Below are 12,561 nucleotides of genomic sequence, written 5' to 3' on the forward strand. Positions count from 1 at the left end.
TGGCATGGCAGCGGGGCTGGAACTAGGTCAGCTTCAAGGTCCCTAGCAATCCAGGCCATTCCGTGATTCCATGATGGGAGGCTCAGGCCGCTACGGCTCTTCCCGGATCAGCTCCTGAAGCCTTCCGCGAGGTTGTGATGTGTAACATGCGTTAATGCCCCTCTGCGGAACAACGGAGGCGGCGAGGTTGGGAAAGGGCGGGAGCCGGCCCCGCCGCCGAGCCGGCCCCGCCGCCGAGCCGGCCCCGCCGCCGAGCCGGCCCCGCCGCCGAGCCGGCCCCGCCGCCGAGCCGGCCCCGCCGCCGAGCCGGCCCCGCCGCCGGCCCCGCCGAGCCCCTCACACAAGCCCCGCCCACACACCCCAACCGCCGTCTCTCGTTCAGCCAGGCCGCGCCTACATTAACTCAAGACCCGCCCCCACTCAGTGTAGCCCCGCCACTCCGGACAAGGCCCCGCCCCTCCCGGGGCCGCCGCCGTGGTACGGGCGCATTGGCAGCCGTGGGGCGGGGTGGTGTGCGGTTCTCGCGAGAGCTGTCGCGGTCTTCGCGCGGTGCTTGCCGGGCGCTCTTTCCTTTCTGGCGGCCCGGCCATCTTGGCGGCGCGTCTGCGGTGAGCGGGGCCGGGCCGGGGGCGCGGGGGCCGCTGCGGGCGCTGCTGCCGGGTTCTGACCGCTCCCCTCCATCCCCCTGTGTTCCAGGTACCGCCCGAGCCGCGCGAGGCAGCAACATGGTGGCCGCCAAGAAGACGGTGAGTGAGAGCGGGGCCGCGCCGGGCGCACGTGGTGGCGGAGCGGCCGGGCAGCGCCCTGGTGCGCGGGGGGACCCCGGCGTGGCCTGGGTTGGGGGCCGGGGGTGCTGGGAGCCCTTGGGCACAGCCCATCGCGGCCCTCAGAGCTCGGACCGTGCCCTCCTGCCACTGGCCGCGCCCCTGGGCCGCCTCCCGCTGCGCTCGGTGTCCTCAGGTCCCTCCCGTGCGATGTCCCGGGGGCTTGCAGAGCTCCTGAGATGGCTGCAGGAAGGGAGAGGTGGTGCCGAGGGGGTCCTAGTGCGGGTGGAGTTCAGGTTTTGCCTTTCCTGCCATGTTCTGGCCTTTCTCTTACAGTGGTTCTGACAGATCTGAGTTTCTTGGTCAGAGGTGGTGATTTTGTCTGTCAGATGCGCCTAACCTGTTCATGAGCATCACGCTCCCATGTTGTAGTATCAGTTCGATATCGCACAGAACTCTTCTTTCTGCTTCTCCATGTAACGTTGTCAGTGTGTGCCCTGGGGAGAGAACCTGGCTTAGATTTGCAAGGCCTTGACCAGCAGAGCTTGACAAGAGCTTGTCAGATACATGCAGATGTCACTGATTTATGTACATAGCAGCAACAGTGCTTTGAGATGTATTTTTCTATTGAGAGATGTGGGGATAAGAAAGAACTTTCTGAACTTGGGAAAACGCAGTATCAGCAATGCCCCTGTCCATAAGCTTTCTTATACTCTGGTGACTGACTGGCCTTTCCTATTCCATGTTTCAGATTATAGGGAGATTATGAAAAGTGCTCATATTTGAAATTTCTCTATTGTGTTTTCCATTGTTTTGAAAAGCATGAAGTAACACAATAACACTTCTCTACATCTTTTTCAGAAAAAGTCCCTGGAGTCCATCAACTCTAGGCTTCAGCTGGTTATGAAAAGTGGCAAATATGTGCTTGGGTACAAACAAACTCTGAAAATGATTCGTCAGGGCAAAGCCAAGTTGGTCATCCTTGCCAACAACTGTCCTGCTTTGAGGTAAGCAGATGTGGGAGAAAACAATTCTGAGATGGGCTCTTTGTACAAATGCAGTGTGTGCTTCATGCTAATTGCTCCAGAGACTTAATACAGAGGATTTTGCTGGCATATTCTAGGATGCTCTGAAATTTGTTTGGTAGTTTGCTGTGTAATGATTTCAAGTCTAGAAGTGTTGAAATGCTTCCTGGTGTTTTTCTGGCTTTCTGATTCAAGGAGTTTGCACTAGAGAAAGTCTTGGAAGCTTTTCACACTTGATAGCGTTCACTAAGAGTGTAACGGGGCTGAATTCCTATGTTTTTCCAAAGTAGTATATTGGAAAATAATTTTATAGCTAGAAAAACTGATAACAGATGTAAAATATTTGAAGCACTTTGTCAAAGTTAGTTATAAATTTGGGGTCCTGGCCAGTGAAACTGATTTCTTGAGAATGTAATTTGTACTAGTATTATGATGTTTTCCTCATTGAATACCTGGGCCCTTTCTGTTGTTGAGGGATATTGACAGGCTCAAGACAATGTCAATGCACAACCCAGAAATTGGATACTTGAGAAATAGCAAGACTGTTGCAGTGGGCAGCAATCCCCAATATTAGTGGGGATCTGAAAATGGTTGGGAAACAGTATTGACTGCTAGACTCTCCTAGTGGAAGTCAAAAGAGAGGGCAGCATAGATGGACTTTTTGTTTTAAATTAAAATACATGGTTCCTTTCTCAGCTGCAACACCTGTGTCTCTCTGTTCATCATCTGGTCACCACTGGCCATCAACATTAACTCTTAGTTTATGCACTTTGGCACATAAAGAAAGGCCTTCCAGAGGTCTGCAAGTGCTGAATCCTACCATGTAAAAAAGAGCCTGAGTAGGAGCAGCCTGAAGGGTTTGTTGTTACAAACCTTCAGCAGACACCTAAGTAAAGGTTCCTGAGCCACAAGTGTGGAGTGATGCTGCCTCACAAGAAACAGCTGTGTTTCTCTGGGTGAGAAGGAAAAGTTAAGGGTTAAGTGTGGTAGGAGTTAAAGCTGCTCTCTCTGTATTACAGTTGGTCAGAATTGTTTGTGGTCCTGTTAACACCCAGTTTTTGGATTTCAGAAAATCAGAGATCGAGTACTACGCTATGCTTGCTAAGACTGGTGTCCATCATTATAGTGGGAACAACATTGAGTTGGGCACAGCGTGTGGAAAATACTACAGAGTGTGCACACTGGCCATCATTGACCCAGGTAATTCCCTCCTGCAGTGTAGGGGCCAAATGAGGAGGTGTCTGTGGATCCTCCCTTCTCCTGTGAGTAGCAGCACTGAGCAAGGAATGAGCAGGAGTGATGACACACTTCACTGCATGTTTCCATCAGGTTTAACACTTAAAATTTTCTCTGACCAAGATCCTGTTCTTTTGTGAGTGCAAGGTTCTCAGAACCTGGAAGCACTGCTGCTTCTCTTGCACATAGCTCTTTTACTGCTGAGCCCTGTGAGCATTTTGTCAGTCTGTAGGGAGGTTTTGGTGTCTGGGAAGCAACTGTATGGGACCTGTTTCTGAACCCATCAGCTAGGACATGAGCTTGCACAACAGCTGTTTACAACAGCCCCGTTTGACTGTTCTTAGTCTGAGACAAAGGGTTGTGACTTGTCCTGCTTCCCAGAATAGTATATAGAAAAATAACCAATAGGCAGGTGGATATTCATCAAGGGAATGAAAATAATGTTAAATGCTTCATTTTAAAACTACATTTGTATGTAATTACTATGGTTTGGTAACAGTCTTTGCCCCAGAGAGTTGCTCAGATTCCTTATATAGAATGCTAAGTAGGTGACTTCCCATCCTCTTTCCAGAATGTTTTAAGAGAAGAGTCAATCCCTTGTTCTGTTTGTTCACCAGAATGCATACACATAGATTTAATGATTTCTGTAATGACTTTAACCAGATATTCCCCAAGTCACAATTATTTGAATTTCCTACTGCTTCAGGAAACTTTATTTAGCTTCCTTGTATTCAAATAGTAGCTGTAAACTTAATTGTCAAAATGTCACTTTCAGGTTTGGTTTTGGGTGGGGTGGGAGCTGTAAGTCAATCCTAATGCTCTGGAGCTGACAATGCGAATATTCTCGCTGTCCTGATATCTCTGTGATCAGGGGAGGCTAGACATTCGCTAGAGTAAAACTATGCATTGTGTCCTCCAGGACTAGATTCTTGTTTTAGTCCTGGCTTTGTAAATGCTGGTAACAGGTGTGTAATTATTGGAAAATACTGTACTTGGATTAGAAAAACACAGTTACAAGTATTGTTATCATCAATTTTATCAAAATTATTTGCTTTTTTCCTAAGCAGACTGTCTGTTCTTTTAAGTTGTTTTCTTTTTCTAGAATCACTGTGGTGATTTTATGAGTAGGGGGTGTTTTTCTTACTTTTATTCCTAAAATCATCTTTCCATGGGTCCTCTTCTAACAATACATTTTTGTTTTACAGGTGACTCTGACATCATTAGAAGCATGCCAGAACAAACCAGTGAGAAGTAAATGCTGTAAAGGTGTTATTTCTACAATAAAACTGGTTACAGATCTCTTTTAAAGAAAAATTTGTATTATACTTTTGTTGGTTTTAGGGAACAAACTATATAAACGAAGATTCATTACCACTGCTGTGCTTCTTGTTCTGTTAGAAATAACCTTCACATGGCCAAATTTGCCCTTCTGTCTGTAGGCATTGTGGATCTTAAGAGGTAAGTGAAGGAAGGCTTGATCATGGCAAGTATGGTGCCAAATCCCAACAGGCTGAGGCTCCCTTAGTGTTTGCTTTTGGAGTGTTAATGCAAACACAAGCTGTAACATAAGGGACAATAGCAAATTTGGGATGTTGGTGGGGAACCCTAAGGGTTTACTTATGATAAATATTTCACACTGTTTTTACCAAGTGAATCAAGTACTAATGTGCATCAGTCCTTTGTCTTTTCCATCCAAGAGTACATACCTGTAAAAGGACAAACAGGATATAGCTTCTAGGTGTGTAGTATAGGCTTTCAGTAAGATACCAGTTAACTTCACAAAGCTGTTTTTAAATCAGTAGCCTTTTTTTTAAGTTTTCTGAAGATAATGGAGACAGATGAGCTGGTGTTCTCAAGTCAGTTGCTGAGAATGTCAGTATCTTAGAGATTTGTGCCTGTTTTGTTTGAGACCATGGCTGCAGGATCTTCCTTATTACTAGGGATTGTGAATTGAGGTGGCAGTGATTTTCTGACATGGTAAAAGCAAACACCTAATGAAAATCAGGATGTACCTGTAACCTCTCAGAATTACAGAATATGCCAAAGCATGAGGTATCTTTCAAAGCTTGCTGTTGTATATCCATGCACACTCACCAGCTTGTCTGACATCACTTAATCACTTAAGTTTTGCTGCAACTACTTCTGTTATAAAGTGAATGAAGTTTGGTGTTTCCATTTGGAGATAGTCAAGAGGCAGACTCCGAGGTGTGTCAGAGCAAAGGAGTAAGTGCTGGTATATTTACCTATTAAACCACAGATCTGGATGCTTGCAGTCAAGGGAAGGGAGTGAGACTTGAAGACACTTCAGGTGGCCAGAATAGAAGCAGTTTGCTTGGTTTTGTTTGTGTTTTAGTGTTTGACAGGTGTGCAGCTAGCTGAATTGACCAAGTAATATTTTCAGAATTAATACACTACTTGCATTAGTGTGAGAAAAGTTAGGAAAGTTAGAGAATCAGTGAATACTGACCAAAGGACAGCAGGGAGAAGTTGAGTAGTCTAGACATAAGGAAAAATTTTTGAAACTTCCAAGTTGTGATGCCCTGATAACCCAGCAGACTTCCCACTTTGATAATTTAATTCCATCATAGTTTAAACACAAATGTGTAACTACATTTTTACTTCCTACTGATTCCAGTAGTAACTTTTTTGAAGAATCCAAGTCAAGCCTAATGGCTGTGAATACTGTCTCACTTGTTCAGTGTATGTCTGTACATAGAACTATATATATACACACACAATCTGTGTGCTTAAAATACTAGGAGTGGAGGAGGGAAATACAGAAAAGCAAGTCAAATTCATACCCTAAAAATACTTCAAAACATGGAGGTTTCATTTCAAAAAATAACACCATTTTATTTTTTTGCATAGCTTATTTCAGTTGTTCTGCTTAATTAGAACTTCTGCTAGTTACTAAATTGTTTATATAAAATTATCAACATTTCTTATCTGCAATCAATGCAAGACAACACATGGCATATAAATGCAAGGGTCCAGAATATTCTTTTCAACTTCAGACACAAAGATGTTATTTTACTTCAAATCAGTTTAAGAAAATAGCTCTGACAAGTTTGTATGTATAAATATACAGTGTAGGGTACACTTCAAATTCTGATCAGTATTTTAGTCTGTTTTCCAAGTCTTCCATTCTCCTTGTCATTTCTTCCAGTAGATAAAAGTTAAGGAAAGAGAGCTACTGATAAAATGCATTAAAAAGTCAGCTACCTGATTGCTATGGTCCATAAACATTCTCGTTTCTCCTCTTAGAATCCCACTAGTTTCTCATACAATATTCCTTTATTTTCTTTTGATTTGATCAGCTGAGTTGAGAAAGCTGTGTGAAGCCCCATTATTTAACAGGTTTACCTTGACATGGAGTTCAGACTGTAGCTTATTAAAAAGGCTGGTTCTACAAATTGATTGTTTTTCTCTATTTTAAAGTGAAGGTAAATATCTAGTTAATGCTGTTTAAAAATGTTTCACTTAATCATGTGGAAAACTGCACATAACTAGTAATAGATTATAGAATTATGGGGCTCTGAGACCCCAGTAAGAATGTCTGCTCCTCATGATCTGTTCCTGTCCACAGTTGTGACAGTGGTTTCCAGACAAATGTGGAATAGAGCACAACAAAGTCCATGGGATCTAGGGCTGGTTCCAGTTGCAGTAAAAAGCTGTAGCAATACAAAGTAGTGTACAGTATCCCTTTCCTGATAAGCGCTTCCAGTTGGCAGGAATGCTGTCTCCTGCAGGAAGATGTTGGACCAGTACTGTTTACTTCAGTCCCTCTCTGAGTGCCATGGAAAGGCTGCAGCCAGGGGAAGCTGAGAGGAAGAGGAGGCCCAGCATCAAGTGAGATCTGAAGTCACTGAGATCTACCTCAGAAGGAAGAATTTGCTGCACCCCACTCCTTGCTTGTTTGACTAGAGTCTTGATTTCAACATTTTAACATCTTGCACAAGGGAAAATGGAGAACTGGGCATATAAATTGGGATCTTTGACACATTGCTGTTAGGAATTTTTTAGGGCAGACAGGCAAATAGAATTTGGCCTCTAGAGGTTGGCCAGAACAGCTACTGTCCCCCTCATTGTCAGCAGGAAAATCTCTTGCTAGTTAGGAGCAAGGGTGTGTATCTTGCTTCTGTGGGTGTTCGGTCTGCTGTGGACATTGGGTTTGGTAATTGCTCATCTGTCTGCTGTGGCAAGGTAACTCTGCATAGGAGCATCATGTGAACTGCATTTTCTTCAACAGCCATATTTCTCAAGTGTTCACAGAGGCAAAGTTGAAACAGTGAAACTGCACTCAACTTACTGATAAAAGTTAATGTAGCTGACACAAAACAGTTTGGACTGGTCCCTCTGAATTTGTATTGTGTAAGTGGAGCTACTTCTGTAGCCAGTTCTCCCTCCCCCACTCCCCAGATCTCTGGATGAGGACTAGCCAGCAGTCTGCAGTTACCAGGGCCTAGTGTAGCACCTCATACCTGAGCTTGCTCTTGAGATAAGGCAGAGAAATTAGGTTTGTAATAAAGAGGAAACTGGATTGTTCATACTCTTCAAAGCAGCAGCTGCACAGTGCTCTGAGGAAGTGCTTAGCACTATTCCTATCAAAATTTCTAGTCTCTGGTTTGGTATTGACAGGTTTTCCATTACCTTGAGCCATCGGAGTAAAAATCCCAGTTGCCTGCTCAAATGGTAAAGCAAAAAAGCACACGTCGCTAAGCTTCTAAGCTTAGTAACTAAGTTCTTTGAGTAAGCTCAGACCTCCTCACAGCTCAGCTGCAGGAGATTATGGTAAAGAGCTTCTGAAGGGGCAAGAATTGGTCTTTCTTGTCAGCATGCAGGCTGGAATGCTGCATGTCATGTAACAGTAAAGGATGTGGGAAATAACCTAGAAATTTTTCTCCAAAGTTGTTGGAAGAAGTCCTGTCAGAGCAGTATGTGTGTTGATGAGCATTTGAAGCACCTAGCAATAACCTTACATGATGGCTTTCTCCTCTTTTATGAAATCTGCTTTGCATGGAGTTATTTAATAAAGTGATTAGAACATAATTCCTTAAATGTCTGCCAAAGGATTCACTTGGGAAGGTGAGAGATAGGCTGGCTGTTGCAGGTAGGCAATGTTCTGCATCAGGTTACCAGCCACCGAGGGCTCTGCTTGCCTCCCTCTGGACTGACTGTTCACAGTCTGAAGCTGTTCTGTCTGGGAAGCAGTGATGAGCTGTTGGTATCACTGCACTCCTCTGTGCAGAGGAAAAGTGCTTACTGCTCTTGCACACAGTTACACAACTCAAGTAGAAGATGTGATGTCTTGTTAGGGTTTATTTGATCAGAAGCAGCTTTCATGAAGAAGACAGGAATTTGCTGCATAAATAGTGCACAATGAGTTGTATTGCCAGTTTGCTGCTGTTTCCTGAGATGTGGATATTGCAGGCTGGGTAAAGGCTGCTGCACTAGCAGCTCCCTTGAAATAGACTGAGTGGCAGAAGCTAGTGATCTGCACTTTGCTAACTTTTATCTGCATTTCTTTTAATGCAAGATTAACCAAACCTGAGTCCTCTGATTTCCTCCTTATCTAGAGTATGGTTTTAAATGACTCTCTGCATATGTGCCTTACCAAGGAGTTCAGCAGGGACACAGCTCCTGTACGCCTGTAGCCAGTAAATACTATTTCAGTAGCATCTGAAGAAGTAGCCCAAAGCAAAGCATGTTAGTCTTGAATTTGACCAGTTGTTTCTTTGCTACTCCTGAAGGTGTTTACTGTAAGGAGTTACTAAAATTCAAGATCCTTGTTAATATTTTGGTTCCTTCTATGAAGGAGAAGCAGATCAAAAGTTAAAGGCGTTGCTTATTGGCAACTATTACGTAGTTTAGATTTTCATAACAATAAACTGTTATAGCTATGGAGGCAGTTTAGCCTTGATCCAAGAACATGTAGTTTGTTTTAACCTGCCTTATCTTACCTGTAAGAAGCAGTTACTCAGAAAGGATATATCGCTGGGTGAGTTTTCTTACTTCACTGGTTGCATAGTTCTGGAATGTCACAAGGTTTTCACATTTGCACTGGTCATTGTCTTTTGAGGCTTTTGCTGAAAAACAGAAACACTTAAGTATAGGCTAAACGCTGAATAAATTGAATAGGATGGGGAGGAAATGACAAGGCATTATAAATGCAGAGCAGGTTTATTATAGCTGCCTGTTCTCAAAACAGGTCAACATCCCAAGGAACACCCTGAGGCAGATTCTGTTGGTACTGGAAAACAGTACACAATGTATATTCCTCCATGTTCAAAGAACAGTCTGGGTTGTTCTAAACAAAGGAACCCAATTACCTGTTGTTGAGTGGATGTGACTGTCTTCAAAAAGATACTTGTGGTGTACTGCAAGATGTGGACAGTCAATGACATCTGTGATGGCTATTGTGGTTGATTCAGGTCCTGCAGGAAACCCCCCCAACACTCTAAAAATCAGACCCACTAAATTATAATTTTTTTTCCTACTTGCATGCACTGAGTTCTCCTTAATTAGTAAGTAATCTCATTCAAGGAAAGGATTAGGGATACAAAGCTATGAAGGAGCCAGGCTGTTAGGCTGTATTTACTATATACATGATATAAGTTGTGGGTTGCAAAACTGAAAGGGAATTATGAAGATTCCTGTGAAAAACCGAAGTGATTGAAAGCTGAACATGCTTTAAGTGTGAAGCCCAGTGTTGAAATACAAGCCTCCCCATGAGGTATTTAATTCAGATGATGTAAGAAGCATGCAGCCATGCTTTTCTTATAGTGAATCTCCATTTTTCACATTGCAGGGTGATTCAGAGGGGCGAGGAGGCAGGGACATGGGATAAACCATTCTAGCTGAATTGTGAGAGTTCTCTACAGAAGGCAGCATGAAAAGGCAGCAGGAGAGGACACTTGAGTTAAAACAGCCAACCTGAAGGCTGTGGACCAGTCCTATGAAGCCTCCCAGATGATGCATCCTGCTGGTGAGGTGACTCTCTCAAGGCTGGTAGATAGAAATTTCCAAAGGAAATGATATCACAAAAGAGCAATAAAAATGTTCACATTCCCTACAATTGATGTTTCTTGCCAGTAGCTTGATATTTGTCTTTCATAACACGCAGAGAATGCCTCATACCTGTGTAATTTAGAAGAGGTCCAGTGTTGAAACTCCACAATTTGCCCTTCAACTCAGACTATCAGAATAATTCCTCCAAAACCAAAGTGATTATTTAATAATAGTGAAGCAATCTGAAATGACAGCAATCTACTTTGTGTCCTACAGTGAAAATTCTTTCATGTTTCATTATCATCCATCATCCTTTGGGGTGAACTGAATAAGAACATTGCTTGGAGAACGAAAAAGTTTCTTCCTGTCCTTCAGTTTTCTTCTTTATAATGGGAAACATTGATCAGGGAGTTGGGAGTTTTTGGGTGAGAAGGGTGCAGCAGAGTCTATTTGATACACTACAGGGAAAAAATACACATTTTTAATTCATGAAGCACAGCCTTTAAAATGTAAGGATTTATTTCAGAGTCCGCACCCCGATCTTTTCAGTCAAGAGATGGAGAGGAAACAGAAACCTGTTGGGAGGCGGAACCGCAGCCATTGTGTGCCCTGCCCCTTTCTTGCCGCCAGAGGGCAGCGTGGAGGCGGCTGCGGTTCCTTAGGCGTGGGTCCTTCCCTAGGAAATAAACACTCCACAGTCCACTGACTCCGGGGCCCTTCATGGCCCAGATGAGCTGAAGAGCAGGTATTTAACAACTGCACGTGACCCATGATGCCAGGGTGATGGAGCATCTGGGACACAGCCAGACCATCTGGAAGCATCTGGAACCCAGAGCTCCTTCCCTGAAAGTGAATGCATGGGGGTAAAAGGTGACAGTGCAAACTCGCATGATGATGATGCCATGAAGATGCAGTAGGGAGGTGGAAGATGCTTCTGTGACATCCAGGTTTGCTATAACTATTGGAGTCCCTGCTGGTTTAGTCAGTTTTGACAGATGCATAATAATATACAGCTGTGCTAAATTGCACTGGGAAGGAGATGAGGCCCTTTTGAGTGGAGGTTGAAATTACTGAGCATGAATATCAGGGAAGAACAGATGAGTGGTTGATAAGGAGACCAGAGACCAGGCAGCAGAACTACAATATTTATATAGAGAGCTATAGTTATCTCAGTCTGCATGGGAACCAGCTGCTGGAAGGAACTCAGAATTCGGAGAAGAGTTCAGGGCAGACAGGTGTGGGATGAGATCACAAGGGAATGAAACAAATGAGAAATAGAGTCTAGCTGAAGAATGATCAAATGGGAACAAGGATGGTGAAGATTTCTGTTGTAGGAGCAATAGAGCAGGTAAGATGAATTTTGAGTGTTTGACCCTGGTTAATGACTTGCTCTAGAAGTTGTTTAGGAGCTGCAAGCTAATGAGGGGCTTGTTTAGGAAGGACAGAGGAACTGACCTGAAATGTTTGAGCTTTGGACACTGGGCTGGTATGGACATGTAATTAGGGACAGAAAAATGACAGATGCACTGGTAGAGGTGTGGCAGGAGGTCTCCATTTTGGAATAGCAGTTGGGCACTTAAGAAACTCCTCTTCAGGCTTGAAGAGTAGTTGGGGCTCTAAGATTTCTGATTTCATTGCCTCTGTGAAGCTGAATAAACACACAAGTAGTGACAGAGGCTGATCACCCTGAATCCCTTGGTGAAGTCAATGCAATGAATAAATTTGTTGGGGAACAATGCTGAAGTTGAATGTTGGTTTTTAGTGTTCTGTTTTGTAAAAAAAACACTGATTTGTTAGGAGGAGCCTGCGAGAGTGTCATCAAAAGCAGTGTCTGAATATATGCTGAACTGATAACGATCCACAATTTGGAAGGAGAACAGAATGTTAACCAGCTGGCTGCTGAGTACTGTCATCTGATCAGGGCTGGGGTCTTGTGACAAAAATAGTATATGACCATGTAATTAAAAGCTCCCACAATGCACATGCCCAGGGCTGAAGCTGCAATCATATCGAGTGCATATTATGTATGACATTGCTGGAGCCTCGTTAGTGCTTCCAGTCAGATGAGAAATTAACATTAACCAAGGCACTGAATGGGAACCTTCCAACTGAATTCCTTTTAATAAGAGGCAAGAGGAAAAAAAGCCCCTCCTTTTTTGCCTTTACTACTAGTCATCAAGAATAATTAATAGTGATCAGCAGCTATTTTACAAGGCAGATCCTTTCTTGCAGAATAAAAGAAAAAAGCCTAACCCTCAAAAAAACATTTGGAGAACTTCTACTTTAGTTGGAAACATGCAGTGCATCCACAGCTGGGATTAGGGATGAGAGGCTCTGTCAGTGGAGTCCATGAGGACAGGATCTCCTACTGTTCTCACAAGGTGGAGCCTCAGAAGACCTCAGCTAAGGACCAAAGCTGGAGTAAAGATAAAAGTCATTGCTATTGCAAAGGAGGAGAAAAACTGTGCTGTATACAACAGAGGGAATAAAAAAAAAAGAACTTTTAGATTGTGTAACAGGTTTGGAGG

At 43.7% G+C, this 12,561-nt stretch overlaps 2 protein-coding genes and 1 non-coding gene across 3 annotated transcripts in view; 2 read left to right on the forward strand and 1 right to left on the reverse strand.

Annotated features, from left to right (window-relative positions):
* Nucleotides 1-516: 516 nt before the first annotated feature.
* RPL30 (ribosomal protein L30) lies at nt 517-4,399 on the forward strand. The gene is made up of 5 exons (XM_036378637.2): nt 517-608; nt 697-746; nt 1,626-1,771; nt 2,859-2,989; nt 4,231-4,399. The coding sequence occupies exons 2-5, from the start codon at nt 726-728 to the stop codon at nt 4,278-4,280; spliced, it is 348 nt and encodes a 115-aa protein (XP_036234530.1). The 5' UTR covers nt 517-608; nt 697-725; the 3' UTR covers nt 4,281-4,399.
* Nucleotides 3,858-3,992, forward strand: LOC118684433 (small nucleolar RNA SNORA72). The gene has a single exon (XR_004979837.1). It is a non-coding gene; the product is annotated as a small nucleolar RNA SNORA72 (small nucleolar RNA).
* A 4,599-nt stretch (nt 4,400-8,998) lies between the features above and the next one.
* The window catches only part of MATN2 (matrilin 2), a 65,127-nt gene continuing 61,564 nt past the window's right edge, over nt 8,999-12,561 (reverse strand). Inside the window, exons 24-26 of the mRNA XM_054515280.1 lie at nt 9,959-10,030; nt 9,355-9,459; nt 8,999-9,111 (exon numbers count right to left, since the gene is read on the reverse strand). Of these exons, the coding sequence (XP_054371255.1) occupies nt 8,999-9,111; nt 9,355-9,459; nt 9,959-10,030 (290 nt within the window). The remainder of the gene's footprint in view (nt 9,112-9,354; nt 9,460-9,958; nt 10,031-12,561) is intronic.

The sequence above is a fragment of the Molothrus ater genome, chromosome 1 (assembly GCF_012460135.2).
Source record: "Molothrus ater isolate BHLD 08-10-18 breed brown headed cowbird chromosome 1, BPBGC_Mater_1.1, whole genome shotgun sequence".
Taxonomy (NCBI): Eukaryota; Metazoa; Chordata; class Aves; order Passeriformes; family Icteridae; genus Molothrus; species Molothrus ater.

Coding starts and splice junctions, on each gene's coding strand:
- RPL30 (XM_036378637.2), top strand. CDS start 726: ATGGTGGCCGCCAAGAAGACG. Junction 1,772..2,858: donor AACAACTGTCCTGCTTTGAG/GTAAGCAGATGT, acceptor TTTGGATTTCAG/AAAATCAGAGATCGAGTACT. Junction 2,990..4,230: donor ACTGGCCATCATTGACCCAG/GTAATTCCCTCC, acceptor TTTGTTTTACAG/GTGACTCTGACATCATTAGA.